Genomic DNA, 22,164 nt, shown 5'->3' on the forward strand with positions numbered 1-22,164 from the left:
TCTCACTTTTCCATTCACCTTGGTAATGGAAATTTCTTAACCTATGCTGCAATCATAGGTCTAATCAGTGAAGTGACTGAAATACCTCCAACTGGTAAAATATTTACAACATGGCAACACCAACACCTCTACATCTTTAGAAGGCTTGGGAAGTTCAGCTTGTCCCTAACAACTCACACTAACTTCTACAGATGCGCATAGAAAGCATTTTATCGGGATACATTACAGCATGGTTTGGCAACAGCTCCATCCACGACTGCAAGAAATTGCAGAGTATTGTGGACACAGCCCAATCCATCACACAAGCCAAGCTCCATTCCATTGACTCCATTTATATCTCATACTGCCTCGGCAAGACCACCAGTATAATCAAGGAAGAGTCGCACCCTGGCACTCCCTCATCTCCCCTTGGCCAAAAGGTATAGAAGTTTGAAAACACACCTCCAGATTCAGGGAGTTTCTTCCCAGCTGTTGTCAGGCAACTGAACCATCCTAGCACCATTAGAGAGTAGTCCTGAACTACTATCTGCCTCGTTAGAGACCCTCAAACTATCTTTGATCAGACTTTACTGGCTTAATTATTCCCTTCATCATGTATCTGTACATTGTAAATGGCTCGATTGTAATCATGTATTGTCTTTCTGCTGGCTGGTTAGCACGCAACAAACTCTTTTCACTGTATCTTGGTTAACGTGACAATAAACTAAACTCAACTAAACTCATCGATATGAAGCCTTTATTACAAATATGAACAAGAAAACATTGGAATTCAAATTGGAAAAGATTGTCAAGTTTATACTGATGTAAACTTTAGTCTACATTCTACTCACCAGTCGGACCTGTATAGTGCGAATACTTTTCTTGGCCGCTGTTGCAGATAATGAATTATCTATCAATTCAGCGAAGGCAAATGCTGTTTTTAAGAAAAAAAATGTTTATAAACTAATCTTTCTACCTCAAGAAATTCTGAAAAAGCAATAGACAATAGGCTTCAATTTAGCATTATTTGTAATAAAATCAAATTAAAACAGTGCTGGGTGTAACTTACGCAAAGGAGTCTGTCCTTCACTGGCATAGTATTCATACATGCCACTTTTAACCAATGTATCATAGTGAGGAAGAAAATCGATTCTTTCCCTCGTTGCTGAGGGCAGTATTTGGTCTGTTGAATGAAGTATATACAAGGTGGCTCCATCTTTGACACATTTATCTATATTGGAAAAAGAAAGATTTGTGTACAGCAACTTAAATGTCATAGCCAATATTCCAAGTTCACAGATAAGATAGTGGCAGTGAAGAGACTTTTAGATAGACATATATGGATATGCATGGAATGGAGGGATATGGATAATGAAGAGGTAGATGATAAATGGTCTGTGCATCCTGTTCGGCACAGGCTTTGTACCCGAATGGCCTGTTCTTGTGCTGTACTGTTGTGTACATAACCGCACAAAAATGAGTTGCAACTAAAAAAAATTAGCTTAATGTCTTTCAAAATTTATATACTATCAAATTTATTTCACAAGGTTGCATATCTGCAATATTTTAGACAAATGTCCTGATTGACACATGGTAATGTACCATACAAACCTACAAATCAACACATTTAAGAGACATGGAAATTGCAGTTGCTGGAATCTTGAGCAAAAAACAATGCATAATGAGCTCAGCAGCATCTGTGGAGGGAATAGACAGATGACATTTTGGATCGAGACCCTTCAGACTAATTGTGAGTATGGGGAAAGAAAGCTGGAAAAGAGTGGTGGGGGGTGAGGCAAAACCTGCCAAGTAAAAAGTGATTACAGTTGACGGGGAGGGGAGGAGGGAGGTGATGGTTGGCAAATAGGTGTTGCAAGTGACAAAGGTTAGAAGTGAAGGAGTCAGATAGGTAAAAATGAGTGAAATGCAAAGCTGGGAAGGAGAGAAATATGGGACTGCATTGGGAGGCAAGCAAACGGGGAATGCATTCTTGAGAGGGGAAAGGAACAGGGTGACAAGGGTGGCGAGAGATGGTAGGAGATGGTATGCGCCTCTGGGTGGGGGGTATTACTTGAAATTGGCGATGTTCACACAGTTGAGTTGTCAGCTGCCAAGCAGAATACGAGGTTCTAGTCGTGCACTTTGCACGTGGCCTCACTCTGGCAACGGAAGTGGCAACGGAGAGAAAGGCTGGTATGAAAATAGAACTAAGAGTTAAAATGGTTAGTAACTAGTTACTCCAGCAGGCCTTGGCAGATAGAGCGCGTCTTCAGTAAAATGGTCGCTTGTCCACATTTGGACTTTCTCAATGCAAAAGGAGGCCACATGGGGAACACCAAATGCAATAGATGTTGGAAGAGGTACATTGCGAACCTTTCTCACCTGGAAGGTTCCTGGGGTCCCTTGATGGAAGTAAAAGAGGTGGCGTCTGGACAGGTGTTACATCTCAAGTGGTTGCAGGGTAAAGTGCCTGGGGAGGGATGAGCGAACCAAGGACTTGCAGGGAGAATAGTCTCCACAGAAGGTAAAAAGGGTTGGGGATGGGAAGATGTGATCATCAGTGTTTTCATCTTGGTAGTGGGAACACATATCAGTATGAACAATCCAAAACAGGCTACAGTTAACCAATGTAACAAAATTGGCATTCCAAGCTAATGTATGTTTTTCTTAACTCAATTAAACTGAACTTTAAGATAAATACTAAAATTTATACTTAAAGATTATGACCATTGAACTTTAAATATTTTTTTGCTGAGCTACATGACTTCTTTGGCAGGTTTAAATATCCCAGATTAAAAACATTGTTAAATAACATCAGGGTTATTAGGAAGGAAAAAGACATGCATTACACGAAAAGCACCTCTGAGAATGTGAATGAAACTATGCCCATAATTCCCAACATGGCAGGTTGCAATTTTTCCCATTTATAATTAATGGGAAACAAAAAATACTTCTGGATTATGACAGTGCAATGGGTGGTTAATCCATTCTCATCCTGCGAGGATTACTTCCATATCTGAAGAATTATATGTGTAGGAAAGAACTGCAGATGCTGGTTTAAATCGAAGGTAAACACAAAATGCTGGAGCAATTCAGCGGGACAGGCAGCATCTCTGGAGAGAAGGAATGGGTGACGTTTTGGGTCGGAAAAAAAAACTTCTGGATTATGGCCGTGCAATGAATGGGTGGTTAATCCATTCTCATCCTGCGAGAATTAATTCCAGGTCTGATGAATTATCTGTGTAGGAAAGAATTGCAGATGCTGGTTTAATTGAAGGTAGACACAAAATGCTGGAGGAACTCAGCGGGATAGGCAGCATCTCTGGAGAAAAGGATCTGAAGAATTATAGGTTTATTGGGCTTCTGTGCACCTGTCCCACTTAAGGATTAAGGATTTTTCACATTTCCAATACTGCTCAGATTGTTTTAAAATTTACTCATTGCACTACAAATCTGTAAACCACCATGTTCATTGTTATCTTAATAATAATAATAATAATGTATTTTATTTATATAGCGCTTTTCATATACTCAAAGACGCTTTACAGAGATTTAGAGAACATAGGGAAATTAATAAATAGATAAATAAGTAAATAAATAAACGAATAGAGAAAGGCTCTTTGACAGGCTCTTTTCAATTACACTTTTTTTGAATGTCTGGTACGATGATCCATTGCCTGTGTATAACAAGGATCCAGAGCAGATACTGTTTAAAAATACAAGAGGAATACCCAAGTGAAATGTCAAAAGTTCTTCCCTAACTAGAAGCTGAAGTAATCAAATAGGACAGGAACTTGTTGCCTTTCTCGAGGTCTTGGTTATCAAACATTCCTCAGCCAGTCAAACACTGCACACTGGGGCCAGAAGTGAATTTTGTCTTTCCTGAGAGTTGCCTCCAAAATATAAAGGCCGATCCATTCTTCAATTCATGGATCTTGACTGCTCACCGGAGGTTGGAGAAATATCTATTGTATTGCAAATGCAATAGATTTGTTCAGATTCACGATACAAGTGGACATCAGTCTGCAGGGTCTCGACCCGAAATGTCATCCATTCCTCCTCTCCAGAGATGCTGCCATGTCCCGCTGAGTTACTCCAGCATTTTGAGTCTACTTGCGATACAAGTATTTGAAGCATTCTATGAAGTCAGGGTACTGTATTACACCACAATGAACAACCTAGTACAAAATGGACTTACCAAAGTTTGGACTTTTGATTTCTTTCCTATTTGTTGTTGTAATTACATAGTTCTCTCCAGTAATGTCAAAAGCCTGAAAAAAAATTAAAGCAAAGATTCAGTTGTGGTTCAGCAAAGCAAATGATGCATCCCCCATACACCAAACTGATCAAACACATGAAAGTCTACAATTTGGTAATGCAACAGTCTACAAAGCCCGGAACCACACCACTGAGAAATACAATAGAACACACTCTGCTGAACTAGTCCGTACAAAGACAGAAATGAGCAGAATCATACCATATAGATAATGCATATCATTGTACATATGACCATTCTCGCAACCATGGGGTAGTGACACACAACAAAAGGAAGGAAAGCTCTTTTGCAGAAGTGATAATGCTACGTGTTCAGCCAATATGACCAAGGTGCTCTCATGTGCACCAAATGACAAAATACTTAGTGAAGATGTGAGACCGAATGTGGTACATATACAAAATTCCACAGCAAACAGCCTGAAACTATATGCTATGAAACCAGCATAGGCCTTTGACTAGTGGGAAATGATACACTCAAACAATTACATATCCAGCAAAACCTCAACCTTCCCTTCTGCACCATTTCTCCATTCATTCCATTATTCCTGTATGTTAAAACATACCCGTAAAAGCAAATCTAGAGATTATAAACTTGAATATCCACCCCCATCTCTCCTTCAATCTTCTGAATCTCTGCCCATTATAAAATATGTACAAGGGAGGACTCTGGTAATCCAAACTTAATTTTATTATAGATGTCTGAAATCTAAAACATAGCTGTTAATTTTGTATACCCCCAAAATTAGATTGAACACAAAGACCAATAAGTTAATTTTGCCCGGTTTTAAACCAAACCTGTTCGGGTTGATATCACATTATAGGAAGCAATGAGCAACTGAATCACCAACAATGTTTAATTAACACAATAACCCTGAGCAGTTTCCTAAACCCCCCCACACACACTCCCCATCTATTCAGCACATGGGCCAAACCATGCCAAAACTAGTGAATGGTCTTATGCAGCTTGTCAGTACCAAAAAGCTGGATGTCAGCAGTGGACACAACAACCTCAACACAGGGCCTTTCCATGAACTCACAAACTGGGGATTACGTTTACATTGGATCCGGTCTCCCAGCTTTCTTTGTTGTTGTGCTTTGTATTTTCCCCCTCCCCATCCCCATGGCAGAGGGTGGGTGGTAAGCAGGAAGATGTTTGGTGCAGGAAAAAAAATTCAGATCCCATTGCAGTTTAGACCTGAAACTGAATCAGACACCTCATAATGAAGGAAAGATGAAAAGTTACTTTGCTATTTTGCTTTAGATTTAATGTGTTTTAGGAATTTAAGTTTTGTTTTGAAGTAGTGTTTGTTTGATTTCATTATATTTACGTTTTACGTATCTTAAATGTCAGAGAGATTCAAGAAATCAAGTCACTCAAATTTTAACGATCGGCAAAGTCAAGTGCACGGCTTTACAGACTGTCAAAGCTCAGGTGTTTTTTAAAAGTTTTCTTTTATTAGTTTTTTTTACTAATATCACCGCGAGTGGCCTTGTCAGCATCGTGACCAGTCAAAGAGTTGGGATGCTTCATGTTTGCCGGATATGTCCCCGGCACTGATACGACACAAGAACGCGTAGGGGATTGGAAAGTAACAATGAGGTGAACTTTACTAGATCAACAATATTTGGTCCAATGATCATTTTCCAAACCCGAGACCAATTCCTCACATTGAAGAACACAACTAGGGAAAACATATTCACAGGAACATTCCCCACAATATTTAATGTTTCACCGCTATAGGCAGACTATCAGTCTGAAGAAGGGTCTCGACCCGAAACGTCACCCATTCCTTCTCTCCTGAGATGCTGCCTGACCTGCTGAGTTACTCCAGCATTTTGTGAATAAACACCACTATAGGCATTGTCTGTTCAATGTCATCTCACATGACAATTCTTATCTCAAATCAATCTTGTAAACTTTGATGCACTACCTCTGCGACAAAATTATTTTTAGATGAAAACCAAAACTGTGCGCAAAGACTGTGTACAGTTGCATAGTTTTGCTACTATTTCTCTAAAACATGTAATAATTACAAAACATACTTGCGTTTTCTGTTATTTTTCTACTATTTTCTGTGATCCCGAAGTGGATAACTTTTTACAACCCCATTAACCACTCCAACTGTCACAAGACTGCCCACTCACTTAACCTGACTGCCCACTCACTTAGCATAACTGCACTTGCATCATACTCCACTTTTATTCCTACTCACCTTTACATACTCTTGCAAACATGGATGCATTACATTTGTTTTCTTGGAGATTTTAGAGAATGACTTGCAGCATGAAAACAAACACATTGGCCCACTATACCAACCATCAAGCACCCAGTTATCCCAATTCCATTTAATTCTTCTAACATTCCCATTAATTTCCCAGAGACTTTACCATTCAAGTATCAAGAGTGTTTTATTGTCATGTCCCGAAATGGAACAATGAAATTCTTACTTGCAGCAGCACAACAGGTGCACACAACAGGTATGATGTCAGCAGACACCGTAAAAAACAACAAAAACTTCAATAAAAACAAACGATATTGTGGAAAAACAAAAACAAAGTCACTAGTGCAATCAAGGCAGTACATAGCTTAGTTGGAGGTTGTAGCCTATTGGTTGGTGGGAAGATGCTGTTCCTGAACACGGATGTTACAGTTTCCTGGCTCCTATACTTTCTTCCCGATGGCATGAGTGAAATGAGAACATGGTTAGGGTGGTGTGGGTCCTTTATGAGGGAGCGCCTCCAATAGATCCCTTTGATGCTGGGGTGGTCAGTATCCATGAACATGACAATTTTCACCACTTTTTGTAATCTTCTTCGTCCCCGAGTATTCAAGTTGCCGAACCAGGCCCTGATGCAATCAGTCAATATGCTCTTTACCATATACCTGAAGACGTTTTTGGGATGCTGGAGCACACCAGAGCACTCAGGGAATACCCACACAATTACTGGCAAAATGTGCAAACTGCACAAAGACAACACCAGAGGTCAGATTCGAATCTGGAGCTGCGAGTCACCAGCTGTGGTGACCTCTGATTTATTGACAGATTCCAAATAGCAGATTCCTGTGTATTCTTACAATTTTGTGCTGTTTAGTCAATTATTGCATTCCAAGACAATATCCCTAAATTCTACAGGTCCCAAATTTGCACAATAACCTTTAATGGCACAGATTTAATCCTCGTCTACCTTTTTACCCAGCAACTTCAAAAATCTATAAAATTCTCCATCATATTTCTACACTGATTCCATCATATAGTTTTCAAAGTGCCACTTATTCACAACAGCTTTCTTTTCTAATGTCAAACTTGACATCTATAATGTCAAACTTAAGTGTAAACTGGGATTTGTTGATGAAAGAAAACATTACAAAAGAAAACATGGGGCATGGATCACGGGTAAGCAGATGAAATTAGTTTATCTTGGCTTAATGTTCAGCACAGACATGTGGGCCAAAGGGCCTGTTTCTGGGCTGTGCTGTTCTACGATCAGAAAAGCAGGGGTTCAAAAGGAGCAGGAAATATACACAGGATCAGGAAGATAATTCAAAATCTGGGGTCCAAGTAGTTTAAAACCATTAATGGTACAAAAGTTGTACTAAGTTAGAATTACATTGAACAGAAACTTAAGTTATGCTTGCAAGCATTATTCACAGAGAGCTGTACACCTGCTTGGTTGCAAAACGGAGCCTATTTGAAGTGCACAGCGCATGTGGGGAAATGCGGCCGGAATTGGCTGAGAAATACCAACAGACCAGACCTGCTTGGTCTCCAATCCCACTCCGGTGATCACAAGGTGGGTGCCCAGGTCGGAGTATTCCACCCACAACCCTTCCCCGTCTATCTTTATGCGGTTCGGGGACATTAGTGAGAGACTGAAAACATTTAACTACAATAGTAGCTGCAGGAGGGAATCGCCCCACAGCCCCTTGTTTGCACACCCGTATAGTGTAAGTATCTCTGTGGCGCGGGTCTCCCGGGACTCCCGCAGCTCGCCGGGAGCGGGTAGTGATGAAGCCCGTCAAGGTAGGAAGGTGTCCTCCCCCTCCCTCGGGCTCACTAATGAGCTCCATCTCTCCCCCTCCATCCTATTCCTCCATGTCTCTCACCTTCCCCCCATCCTCCTCTCCCAGTCCCCCCATCATTTACCCGGCACACGGCGTCCCTGAACTCCGCGTACGCGCTGCTGCCGCTCAGCTCCAACGATTTCTCCGAAGAGTCTCCCAGGCGGCGGTCGAAGATGAAAACGGTTTTCTTTCTGTCATCGTCTCTCTCCGCTTTGCCGGCGCTGCTTCCGTTGTTGCTGTTGCTGTCAGTGGCGGCGGCGCCGGGATGGCAGCCCCCTGCCCGACGCCGCTGCTGCTGCAGTTGCTCTCCTCCTCCGCCCTCGGCCACCGCCGCCGCCATCTTGCGGGAGCTCGAGCTCAGTCCCAGCGCCTGGTTTGAACGAGGCCGCGCGTCACTTCCGTCCATTGTCCGCTCAGAGCTGCGGCTGCGCGGGCAAGCCCCTCCCCCCCCGGGCGCCCATCGGGCGCGCGCCCCTCCCGGGCACGTCCACCCCGCGGGCGCGCGCCCCACCCCGGGCACGTCCACCCCGCGGGCGCGCGCCCCTCCCGGGCACGTCCACCTCGCGGGCGCATGCGCGGCGAGGGAACAACACGGTGGATGCATTTCACGTAAGGAACTGCAGATGCTGCTTTACACCGAAGACAGACACAGAATTCTGGAGTAACTCGGCGGGTCAGGCCGCATCTCTGCAGAGAAGGAACGGTCGAGACCCTTCTTCAGACGGGAGGGGAGAAAAGACAAATCATCCTCCAACATTTCCGTCACCTACAACGGGATCCCACTACTGGCCACATCTTCCCATGTCCACCCTTTTCTGCTTTCCACAGAGACCGTTCCCTCCATAACTCCCTGGTCCACTCGTCCCATCTCACCCAAACCACCCTCTCCCCAGGTACTTTCCCCTGCAACCGTAGGAGATGCAACACCTATCCCTTTTCCACCCTCCTCGACTCCATCCAAGGACCCAAATAGTCTTTCCAGGTGAGGCAGAGGTTCACCTGCACCTCCTTCAACCTCATCTATTGTAGCCGCTGTTCCAGATGTCAACTTCTCTACATTGGCGAGACCAAACGCAGACTCGGCGATCATTTCGCTCAACACCTTCACTCAGTCCGCCTTAACTAACCTGACCTCCCGGTGGCTCATCACTTCAACTCCCCCTCCCACTCCCAGTCTGACCTTTCTGTCATGGGCCTCCTCCATTGTCATGGTGAGGCCCAGCACAAATTGGAGGAACAGCATCTCAAATTTCGCTTGGGCAGTTTACACTCCAGCGGTATGAACATTGACTTCTCTAACCAGATAGTTCCTCTGTCCCTCTCTTTCCCCTCCCCTTCCCAGTTCTCCCACTGTCTTCCTGTCTCCTACTACATCCTATCTTTTCCCTCCCCTGACATCAGTCTGAAGAAGGGTCTCGACCTGAAATGTCACCCATTCCTGAGATGCTGCCTGACCCGCTGAGTTACTCCAGCATTTTGTGTCTACCTTTGTTTTTATTAAAGATTCAATGTTAACACTTTACTGAATCTAGGGAGGAATTTGGTGTGTTTTTACTCTAATACAAGAAATTAAACAAATTCAGTCACATTTATATAGGAATATTTTAGAATAAGTGCTGGAATAAGACAGCCTCTCTGGGGAGCATGGATCTATTTTCGGATCAGAATCCTTCTTCACATCCACTGAGCGACTCCAATACTTTGTGCATTTTTTGCTAAACCTGCATTTGCAGTTCTTTGTGTCAAAATGTTTTGAGATTTCCGATATATGCAAACTTGCCTGTCAAACCAAAGCTCTGACTTGTAAATGAAATGTAATATGATTCTAATTTCTGGAAGAAATTATGTTACATAAAGAATTCAAGTCAATTACAGTAAAGATGTATAGAAATTCAAACATAGTGTTTGCTGGTCCTGCAATAATGTCTATTGTAGGACCATTGTAAACACCCTAATGGTGCTTGTAAATGCTTTGTACTACAATGAGAGATGTTTAACAATATTCTGTTAGTTCAGTGCCATTGCATATAATTTATCTCAGCATTGTAATGATGAAATATATCAACAGTAGGTTAACTTAAACATTTTAAATGAATTCCAATCACCTTATATTATCACTTTTTTTAGATTACACTGATAAATGTATTCTTCTGGAACAGGTATTACATTTATGCATTATGAATGTATTAAAATTTGAACCAATTGATTAATTTAAGATTAATGTTATTTATTGTGTATGGAAAGTTCACCATTGTAGAAAACCAATAAGCTGTGCACATTTCTACTAAAATGTGAGAAAATGCATTCAAATGAAGTTAAGTGCAATTACATTTGCAATTTGACAGAGTGCTACTCACAGTATTTTGGCTCTGCTTATGTGGAACTATAAGTGACTTAGTTGCTTTGGGCTCATTCATTAACATCGTACTTTTCCAACTATTGGGAGATTTAATACAAAAGAACAGGTGGACTTAGCGAATTGGTGTGAAGAAGAAACCTCGGATACAACTAGGATGCAAACCTAGAGGCAACATGTCATAGTATGTAACATTTGTATGCAGGGAAGAAATCAAGTTCCTTAGTTATGTTGTGATATAGCAGGTTTGAATACAAATTTAAAGCATTTATATGAATTGCATTATCATATCATATCATCATATCATATATCTACAGCCGGAAACAGGCCTTTTCGGCCCTCCAAGTCCGTGCCGCCCAGTGATCCCCGTACATTAACACTATCCTACACCCACTAGGGACAATTTTTACATTTACCCAGCCAATTAACCTACATACCTGTACGTCTTTGGAGTGTGGGAGGAAACCGAAGATCTCGGAGAAAACCCACGCAGGTCACGGGGAGAACGTACAAACTCCTTACAGTGCAGCACCCATAGTCAGAATCGAACCTGTGTCTCCGGCGCTGCATTCGCTGTAAAGCAGCAACTCTACCGCTGCGCTACCGTGCCGCCCGTGCATTCTAAAGTACCTGCTCAAACTTTGAAATGCAAACCTCAGAAGATTCTCATTAATTAAAAAACTACAAAGGTAAATTCATTTGCATTTATTCTGGGAGTGCAACTAGTCTTGATTGAGAACCCGTTTACCACACGATGCATTTAAAAGCAGTGGAAAAGATTGTGGAAACTTGAATTTCCCTGGTTAAAATTTGCAGGAGAAATTGTGATATATCTTACATGATTTCTACTAATTCCAGAACATTTTGTCAGAAAAACGTAGTTGAATCTGCTTTGAAAACATTTTTATTTCACATGTCCAAAAATGCAATAAACAAAGATTATGAAGATGAATGACTAAATTTATTTCAATACATCTTTACAATTGTGAAGTAATGATAAATTAATGTGTTAATTAAAATACTTTTATAAAAATTGCCCAGGAAGAAAATACACATTTTGAATTAATGCATTCAACCTGCTCAAAACTGAGTTTAACTTTAAAGTTAGGGATATACACTGATCAGCAAAACAATTTACAGAAAGTATGCTCAGCACTTTAGAGAATTCCAAAGATACATTACTGGATGAAGAGATGTTTTCTTCTCTGTTCTGAATAGCCAACCCTTTGCTCTGAGATACATTTCTGAAGAAGGGTCCCAACTCGTAACGTCACCTATCCATATCCTCCAGAGATGCCGTCTGACCCACTGAATTACTCCATCACTTCTTGTTCTACACAAGATTCCAGCATCTGCAGTTCCTTTTGCCTCTTTTCCTGTGAGATTGTGACTTGCAGCCGGCATGCACAAAAGTCAGGGAAAACATCAACTGTGCACCACAGTCATTCCTTCTTTTCCCTCCTCCCGTCTGGTGGAAGGTACAGAAGCCTGAAAATGCGCAATGCCAGATTCAGGAACAGCTCCTCCCATCTGTTATCAGGCTTCCAAACAGTCCTCTCATAAGCTGGGTACAGCTTGATTCACCTCTGCCCTATTGGGGATGCTGGACTTTGACTGTGGAACTGATGTGCTACAATGCCAACAACTATATTCTGCACTCTTTATCTTCCCCTTATCTATCTATTGTACTTGAGTTTGACTTGATTGTATTTCTCGATGGTAAATCTGATCTGGATAGCATGCAAAACAAAGCTTTTTGGTGAACGGATTTAGGTGGCAGGGGAGGCCCATATTACTTTTCATCTCTGCCCTTTGTCCAACCGTCCTACCCCCTCACATGTAACCAGGGGTGCAGTGCTACGAAGCTCACCGGAGCGCCGCTCCGGCACCTCTGTAAAAAAAAGCCAAAATAAACCGGGGAATTTTAACTAGCGGGGAATTTAACAGCGGCCGCTCCGGCACCAGTGACAGCTCCGGCACCTAAACAATTAGCACTGCAACGCTGCCTGTAACCATTTGCTCAGCATCGTGCTGCTTCTCCTCTCTTCCAGCTTTCTCCCCCCTCCGCTACAATCAGTCACAAGGGTCCCGGCCAGAAACGTCACCTATTCATGTCCTCCAGAGATGCTGACTGACCTTCTGAGCTACTCCAGCATTTTGTGTCTATCAAACTTTAAACTTTAGAGAAACAGCTTGGAAGCAGGCCCTTTGGCCCACCGAGTCCATGCCAACCAGCGACCACCCCATACACAGGCACTATCCTACACACTAGGGGAAATTTACAATTTACAGAACCCAAGTAACCTACAGACCTCTACATGTTTGGAGACCTTTCCAAGCCAGCATCTGCTGTTCCTTGGTTCTCTAAAGTTTCTTACCAGAAAGGATGTATCACTAACATTACCAGTTGAACTAATTGTCTTTGCTACTTTCTTACCAGTTTTCTGTAAAGTTTGAAGGTAGACACAAAATGCTGGAGTAACTCAGTTCGTATTGACAAAATCTCATCTGTTTACCTGTGAAATGTGACATTTTATTGCATTCAAAGCTATAAATCATTCATTTGGCATCAGTGTTTCTAATTGAAGTGAGATGCCACACCAATGAATAAGGTAATTAGGCAGAGTCACTCAGAAACATTAGGAAATACTGGTGTGAAATTGCATCTGTGAATACGGATAAGACTCACAAAGCAAGGAGAAACATTGCAAGAAAGTACAGTATGTTTCTAGATTTCTTTGTATGTGTTCACTGGAGCGCAAGTGTCTGAGGGGTGATATTAAAGAGGTTTATAGAATCATGAGGGACATAGAAAATGTGGATAACAGCAATCTTTCCCCCAGGATAGAGTCTAAAACGAGAGTTTGAGTTGAAAGGGGAACAACATAAAAGGGTGTAGGAAGGAAATGCAGATGCTGGTTTTCACCGAAGATGGACACAAAATATTGGAGTAACTCAGCGAGTCAGACAGCATCTCTGGAGAAAAGGAATAGGTGACGTTTCAGGTTGAGACCCTTCTACAGACCCATTTTGTGTCTAAGATATAAAAGGGACTGAACAGCTGCCTTTTCATACTATAAAAGGAACAAACTGACAGAGAATGTGGTTAAGGCCCTGAGATGACACGAGGTCATAGAAACATAGAAAATAGGTGCAGGAGGAGGCCATTTGACCTTTCGATCTAGCACCGCCATTCATTGTGATCATGGCTGACCATCCACAATCAGTAAGTAGTGCCTGCCTTCTCCCCATATCCCTTGATTCAACTAGCCCCTAGAGCTCTATCTAACTCTCTTTTAAACTCATCCAGTGAGTTGGTCTCTATTGCCTTCTGTGGCAGAGAATTCCACAAATTCACAACTCTCTGGGTAAAAAAGCTTCTTCTCACCTCAGTTTTAAATGGCCCCATTATTCTTAGACTGTGGCCCCTGGTTCTGGACTCCCCCAACAATGGGAACATTTTTCCTACATCTAGCTTGTCCAGTCCTTTTATAATTTTATATGTCTCTATAAGATCCCTTCTCATCCTTCAAAACTCCAGTGAATACAAGCACAGTCTTTCCAATCTTTCTTCATATGACAGTCCGGCCATCCCGGGTATTAACCTCGTGAACCTACGCTGCACTGCCTCAATAGCAAGGATGTCCTTCCTCAAATTAGGAGACCAAAACTGCACACAATACTCCAGATGCCGTTTCACAAGGGCACTATACAACTGCAGAAGGACCTATACTCAAATTCTCTTGTTATGAAGGCCAACATGCCATTAGGTTTCTTCACTGTCTGCTGTACCTGCATGCTTACTTTCAGTGACTGGTGTACAAGGATACCCAGGTCTAATTGCACTTTCCCTTTACCTAATCTGACACTATTGAGATAATAATCTGTCTCCTTGTTTTTGCCACCAAAGTGGATAACCTCACATTTATCTACATTATACTGCATCTGCCAACTCACTCAACCTGTCCCATTAATTCTGGGGTCTTTCTTAACTTTTTCTATACTCTCTTTCCCTTTAACTCCATCCTTGTCTATCCCACTTGTCACTCCCCCCCACTATTTAGTTTAAACCCACCCGTGTAGCAGTGGCAAACCTGCCTGCCAGAATGCTGGTCCCCCGCCTGTTGAGGTGCAACCCGTCCCTTTTGTACAATTCGCCCTTACCCCAAAACAGATCCCAGTGGTCTAAGAATCTAAATCCCAGCCCCCTGCACCAGCTCCACAGCCCCTCATTCCGATCCCATATCTCCCTGTTCCTGCCCTCACCAGCACGAGGAACTTGAAGCAATCTGGAGATAACCACCCTGGAGGTTTTGCTTTTCAGCCTTCTTCCGAGCTCTCTAAAGTCACACTGCAGAATCTCTTTCCTCTTCTTCCCGACATCCCTTGTGCCGACATGCGCTACCACTTCCGGCTGCTCACCTTCACCCTTGAGGATGCTCTGCAATCGATCTGTGACGTCCTGGATCCTGGCACCAGGGAGGCAACTCACCATCCTTGAATCCCACTTGTTGCCGCAGAAACCCCTGTCTGTACCTCTCACGATGGAGTTCCCTACTACCACGGCTCTGCCAGACGTCGGTCTCTTCGGCTTTACTTCAGCGCCACGTTTTGCCTCGCAGACCTGTCCACCGTTCAGACTGGCAGTGTCTTCTGTCCCGACAGCCTCCAAGAGGGAACCTGTTTGCAAGAGGTACAGCCCCCGGGGTCTCCTGTACTCCAAGCTTCCTTCCCTTCCTCACCACCACCCACCTTCTCTCTTCCGGTACCTTCGGTGTAACAATCTCGCTGTAGGTCTTGTCCAGGAACTCCTTGTACAAACTCAGTACAGACAGCAACCATAATCAGGATCGAACCCGGGTCCCTGGCGCTGTAAGTTTGCAACTCCACCGCTGTGTCACTCCTGGCTGGAACTCCCTTGATTTTTAAGGAGTAAGACTGACGAGGTGCAAACAAATCAGAGATGCCATACATAAATACAATCAAGTCAAACTCAAGTGCCAGAGATGGAGCATTGTTGCTCACCTGGCTTTGGCCTCAGCTCGATACAAATCACTGTCCAGCACCAGGTGTTCTTTTTTATTTTTAACCAAAAATAGATTTATTCATGTATTTACAATAATATTTACAATACCTAATAATTCAAAACAAATCTCATCACCATAGTACAAGTAAAACAAATATCCTTAAATAACTATTTCCCCATTCTGATTAAGGATGCATTCCACCCCCCATGGTGCCCAGCGGTCCCAGAATCCCCCCTCCCAGGGTGCCCGTGGGCAGCGTGTAGTCCATCTCCGATACCACCCGGGTGCGGACATAACTGATTTTATTTCGGTAGTTAGTGAGAAGAGCTTTTTGCAAAAGTTAAAAGAAGTTGTTGCTGCTGGCTGGCACGATAAATAACACGTTTGTGACTGCAGGCAGAGATTACCATGGTCTCACAGCGTTTTTTTGGTCACAGAACTGTGAACTGAATGAGTAGGAAGGAATTGCAGATGCTGGTTTAAACCAATGATAGACACAAAATGCTGGAGTAACTCAGCGGGACAGGCAGCATCTCTGGAGAGAAGGAATGGGTGAAGTTTCGGGTCAAGACCCTTCTTCAGACTGATGTGTGAACTGCTTACTGAATTATCTGTGACAAGTGTGAATCATCATGCGTGCTACCGTTGCTGTGACTTCCTCTGGCTAAGCATTTCCTGTGTGTAGTCCGCTTCTCTCTCACTCGTGCGAGAAAAAATCGCGTTGATTTCAGAATGTGGTTATTAACACAAGATGAAGGAAACTATGAGATGCATACAAAAGTCATTTTTAGTTGCAATGATGCTTTACATAGTCAGAGAGTTAGTGCACAGAAACAGCCCTTCTGCCCAACTCATCCATGCTGACCTAGCTGGTCCATCTAAGCTACTCCCATTTGTCTGCATTTGATCCATATCCCTCTAAACCTTTCCTTTCCGTATACCTGCCCAATGCAGACTAGTTATATTTAATTGGACAGCCATTAACTAACCAGTAAATTGAAGGTAATTTTTGTAAACCACCATATTTGATGTAGTTCATGATCCTGAATGCATTTGGTATCATTGTAAAAGCTTCCGATTCCCCCTTGAGCTTTGCTAATATTAAAGACTTGCAGGAGTGGGTTGGAGCAGATTCCACATGCTACATCCGTTGTTATTGACCTTGGTAGAGTCAATCGTTACAATCTGCACCACTAGATATATAGAAATCAAATTATAAGTTCAAGACATTAATTTCCTGAGTATTATTATAGGATGCACGAATGTGTCTACCCACAAGAACTGAGTATACCATGTATCATAGCCTTAATAAAGGTAGACACAAAGTGCTAGAATAAATCAGTGGGTCAGGCAGCATCTCTGGAGAAAAATGATGGGTGATGTTTCGAGTCAGGACCCATTTTGCAGATTCAGAGTCTGAAGAAGGGGTCCTGACCTGATCAGTCCCAAACAGATCAGTCATGAGTCTCAGTGGAAAATTTGTCCCATTGTTTTACAAAACCAAGATGAGGAATCCTTTTCCATGAAACTTCACAAAACAGTTAAGAACTCTCTAGCTGGATTAATTAATCGAGGTGAAACGTGGGTTAAGTACAGCGCCGGAGACCAGGGTTCAATCGGGCGCTGTCTGTGCGGGGTTTGTACAAACTCCCTGTGACTGTGTGGGTTTTCTCTGGGTGCCCCGGGTTTCCTCCCACGTTCCAAAGACATGCAGATTTATTGGTTAATCAGCTTCTGTAAATTGTCCCTAATATGTAGGGCAGAACTGGTGTATGAGTGAATGCTGGTTGGCATGGTTTCTTTGGGCAGAAGGGGTTGTTTCCATGCTGTATTTCTAAACTAAACTAAAGTCGAGTGTTTTATTGTCATATGCCTGAAACAGAACAATGAAATTCTTACTTTCTGCAGCACATCAGATATGAAATGAAATGAAATATCTTTATTGTTATTGTACATATACAATGAGATTAAGATTGCAACCTCCGTATTGATGCTATAAAAAAAAAAAAAATAAGGTTAAAGAAAAAGGTAAAGGTTCAAATAGGTATTATGGGAGGCAGCTGATTCAGTGCAGTTATAGCTCCAGGGAAAAAGCTATTTCTCAGTCTGGAGTTGCGGCCGTCTGCCAGATGGAAGGAGTTCAAACAGACATAGTACGTACGTACAGACATGCAAACATAGTACTCTGTAAACACCACACGTGTATGTATATATGTGCACTTTCTGATCTTCATGATATGTTTCACGCCCGTGAAAAAGTACAGTGCAAACAGTCAGCGAAAAGACAATACATGGTTTCAATCGAGCCATTCACAGTGTATTGATACATGATAAGGGAGTAACGTTTAGTGCAAGGTAAAGCCTGTAAAGTCCGACCAAAGATAGTCCGAAGGTCATCAAAGAGGTAGATATAGTTCAGAAGATAGACACAAAAAGCTGGAGTAACTCAATGGGACAGGCAGCATCTCTGGAGAGAAGGAATGGGTGACGTTTCGGGTCGAGACCCTTTTTAGATATAGTTCAGAATTGCTCTCTAGTTATTGGTAGGATGAACTTGCTAATCAGGATCTCTGGTTCCTGCTACACTCTCGTGCAGCAACATTCCCAGTGTGGCTCCGTGTTTCTTCGCTGTTACTTCAAGTACGATTGATTAGACTAGACAGAGAAAACAGCAGCCTGTCTGTTGATTGATGGGAGTGATATATTTTAACTATGCAACAATGTATTAAGGCCATGATACCTCGACTCCATCCTATCCCCCCGGTTACCTCGACTCCATTCTATCCCCACCGGTTACCTTGACTCCATCCTATCCCCCCTGGTTACCTCGACTCCATCCTATCCCCCCCGGTTACCTCGACTTCATCCTATCCCCTCTGGTTATCTCGACTCCATCCTATCCCCCCCTGGTTCATGTCCCACCGAACTTATTTCCACCTACCTCGACTCCATCCTATCCCCCTTGGTCAAATCCCTCCCCACCTACGTCCAAAACAACTCACATGCTCTCCGTCTCCTCAATAACTTCCAGTTTCCAGGCCCCCACTCCCTCATCTTTACCATGGATGTCCAGTCACTCGACACTTCCATCCCCCACAAGGATGGTCTTGAAGCCCTCCGTTTCTTCTTCGACCGTAGAACCAGCCAATCCCCATCTACTAACATTCTCCTCCGCCTAGCAGAGCTGGTTCTTATCCTTAACAACTTCTCCTTTGACTCCTCTCACTTCCTCCAAACCAGAGGCGTAGCTATGGGAACTCGCATGGGCCATGGCTATGCCTGCCTCTTTGTCGGGTACATCGAACAATCCCTGTTCCGGACGTACACTGGCCCCATCCCAGAACTCTACCTCACTACATCGACGACTGCATTGGTGCTACCTTTTGAACCCATGCAGAATTCACTGACTTCATACACTTCACTACCAATTTCCATCCTGCTCTTAAATATACTTGGACCATCTCCGACATCTCCCTACCGTTTCTGGACTTCACCATCTCCATCACAGGAGACAGACTAGTGACTGACATCTACTATAAACCCACTGACTCACACAGCTATCTGGACTACACTTCTTCCCACCCTGTCTCCTGCAAAAAGTCTATCCCCTACTCCCAATTCCTCCGTCTACGCCGCATCTGCGCCCGGGATGAGGTGTTTCACACTAGGGCATCAGAGATGTCCTCATTCTTCAGGAAACGGGGGTTCCCCTCTTCCATTATAGATGAGGCTCTCACTAGGGCCTCTTCTATATCCAGCAGCTCCGCTCTTGCACCCCCTCCCCCCATTAGTAACAAGGACAGAATCCCCCTCGTTCTCACCTTCCACCCCATCAGCCAGCGTATCCAACAAATCATCCTCCAACAATTTCGTCACCTCCAACGGGACCCCACTACTGGCCACATCTTCTCATCCCCTCCCCTTTCTGCGTTCCGCAGAGACCGTTCCCTCTGTAACTCCCTGGTCCACTCGTCCCTTCCTACCCAAACCACCCCATCCTGGGCACTTTCCCCTGCAACCGCAGGAGATGCAACACCTGTCCCTTTACTTCCCCCCTCAACTCCATCCAAGGACCCAAACAGTCTTTCCAGGTGAGACAGAGGTTCACCTGCACCTCCTCCAACCTCGGCTCGGTGCGGCACGGTGGCGCAACGGTAGAGTTGCTGCCTTACAGCAAATGCAGCGCCGGAGACTCCTGACTACGGGCGCCGTCTGTATGGAGTTTGTACGTTCTCCCCGTGACCTGCGTGGGTTTTCTCCGAGATCTTCGGTTTCCTCCCACACTCCAAAGACGTACAGGTATGTAGGTTAATTGGCTGGGTAAATGTAAAAATTGTCCCTAGGGTGTGTAGGATAGTGTTAATGTGCGGGGATCACTGGGCGGCACGGAACCGGTGGGCCGAAGGGCCTGTTTCCGCGCTGTATCTCTAAATCTAAAAAAAATATGTAATCTGTTGTATCCGCTGCTCTAGATGTCAACTTCTTTACATCGGCGAAACCAAACGCAGGCTCGGCGATCGTTTGCTCAACACCTTCGCTCAATCCGCCTTAACCAACCTGATCTCCCGGTGGCTGAGCACTTCAACTCCCCCTCCCACTCCAAGTCTGACCTTTCTGTCATGGGCCTCCTCCAGTGCCATAGTGAGGCCCACTGGAAATTGCAGGAACAGCACCTCATATTTCTCTTGGGCAGCTTGCAAGCCCAGCGGTATGAACATTGACTTCTCCAACTTTAGATAGTTCCTGTGTCCCTCTCTTCCCCTCCCCTTTCCCAGATCTCCCTCTATCTTCCTGTCTCCACCTATATCCTTCATTTGTCCCGCCCCCCTGACATCAGTCTGAAGAAGGGTCTCGACCCGAAACGTCACCCATTCCTTCTCTCCTGAGATGCTGCCTGACCTGCTGAGTTACTCCAGCATTTTGTGAAGGCCATGATACATGGTGGCTCAGCTTTTGCACACAATCATGCACACTATGAAAACACTCAAGTAATTAATGGCTTGAATTTATAATTTGACATCAATATATCAAATGACGTGCAGATTGTGGTGATTGGTAAGCTTACAAATTTGAAAGTTTGTGTGAGATGCAAATGTGAGTGCTCACAATCACGATGCTCGAGACAATCTAGAGAAACAAGTATTTTATTTGCAAGTCTGCAGAGTTGGGTGCCTTCCCTCTCAAGACACACCGAGGTCGGGAAAATCCCTTCTTTTTATTCACTTCACTTTACAATTGTCACACCTTTAATTCCTCCCCTTCGGGCTCCTTCCAATCGGAGCACTGAGGTGCACAATCTAACGACACCGCCCCTGTTGCCTCCCATATCATACATCGCATGTGCATTTAAATGAGGCATCTTGTCATGCGGGGCGTTTTTGTAATATTCATTGATCTTATTAGGCAGGCGCAGTACAGAGTAGTTCATGCCCTCTCTCCTAGTGCTCTGGTTATCTTGCCCTCTCTCCTAGTGCTCTGGTCATCTTGCCCTCTCTCCTAGTGCTCTGGTCATCTTGCCCTCTCTCCTAGTGCTCTGGTTATCTTGCCCTTATCCTTGGAATGTCACCATTTGTTCTTGCGGTTCTTATCTAGCCGAGCACAGTCGGGCCAGCTATTTCTCATGGTCCTTAGTTTAAATCAATTATCCCTTTTTACCCCTCTCTCACAATCCACCCTTTTTCTTATGCCACGCTACTTTGATTTATACCATTTCCTCCTTTTCTAGTGCTAGCAGCAGAGTCTTTGCCTCTCTATATTCCTCCTGCTGGTCATGCTGTGTTCTACAGGCCATCATGGCGATGTCGTTCTTTGTCGGGGCTGTCTCTATCAATCGCTGAGACAACCCCCGCATGCAGGGAATGATGCAACATCCGAATAGACACAGCAACCCCATCATAACTATCACTGATGTTAGGGCTGATGTAAAGATGTGCTTCCATTTCCCAAACCAGGAGTCTAGTAACCCGGTCCAGGAGGTGTCTACTCCAGAGTTCTCGGCCAATTCGATAGACAGGGAGGTGAGACTTGCTAGGGCCCTTGACACGGAACCATCAGGAGCAGTGTTGTTGGGGATGTAGGTGCAACATTGTTCCCCAAACATCACACACACCCCCCCTTTCTCAGCCAGGAGCATGTCCAAGGCCATGCGATTTTGCCAGGCCATTAGGCTGGTAGCTGTCAGTTGTTCCGCTAATCCTTCAACCGCATCTCGAGTGTAATTTATAAAGCGTTGTTGATTGTAATATAGGTAGTTGATCCAGTCCACATTTTTATTAATTGTGGACCACCAGAAGAGTATGGACTCAAAGCCAGCAGCTATCTGGTTTCTGGCTTTGAATTCATCGGGTACCCCTCTTGGCACCCCTATTGCATCTATATAGATGTGTGTGTCGAATGATCCTCTCACCTCTCTCCTTTGTCGTCGGCCTCCTTCATTGAGTTTGACCGCATGCTCTACTGCTATG

General features: G+C 43.9%; 1 protein-coding gene across 1 annotated transcript in view; it reads right to left on the reverse strand.

The window, feature by feature from the left end:
• Positions 1–8,684, reverse strand: part of smchd1 (structural maintenance of chromosomes flexible hinge domain containing 1) — a 109,863-nt gene extending 101,179 nt beyond the window's left edge. Inside the window, exons 1-4 of the mRNA XM_078397283.1 lie at positions 8,400–8,684; positions 4,178–4,250; positions 1,049–1,210; positions 831–913 (exon numbers count right to left, since the gene is read on the reverse strand). Of these exons, the coding sequence (XP_078253409.1) occupies positions 831–913; positions 1,049–1,210; positions 4,178–4,250; positions 8,400–8,657 (576 nt within the window). The 5' untranslated portion in view covers positions 8,658–8,684. The remainder of the gene's footprint in view (positions 1–830; positions 914–1,048; positions 1,211–4,177; positions 4,251–8,399) is intronic.
• Positions 8,685–22,164: the final 13,480 nt, after the last annotated feature.

The sequence above is a fragment of the Rhinoraja longicauda genome, chromosome 4, assembly GCF_053455715.1.
Source record: "Rhinoraja longicauda isolate Sanriku21f chromosome 4, sRhiLon1.1, whole genome shotgun sequence".
Lineage (NCBI taxonomy): Eukaryota > Metazoa > Chordata > Chondrichthyes > Rajiformes > Arhynchobatidae > Rhinoraja > Rhinoraja longicauda.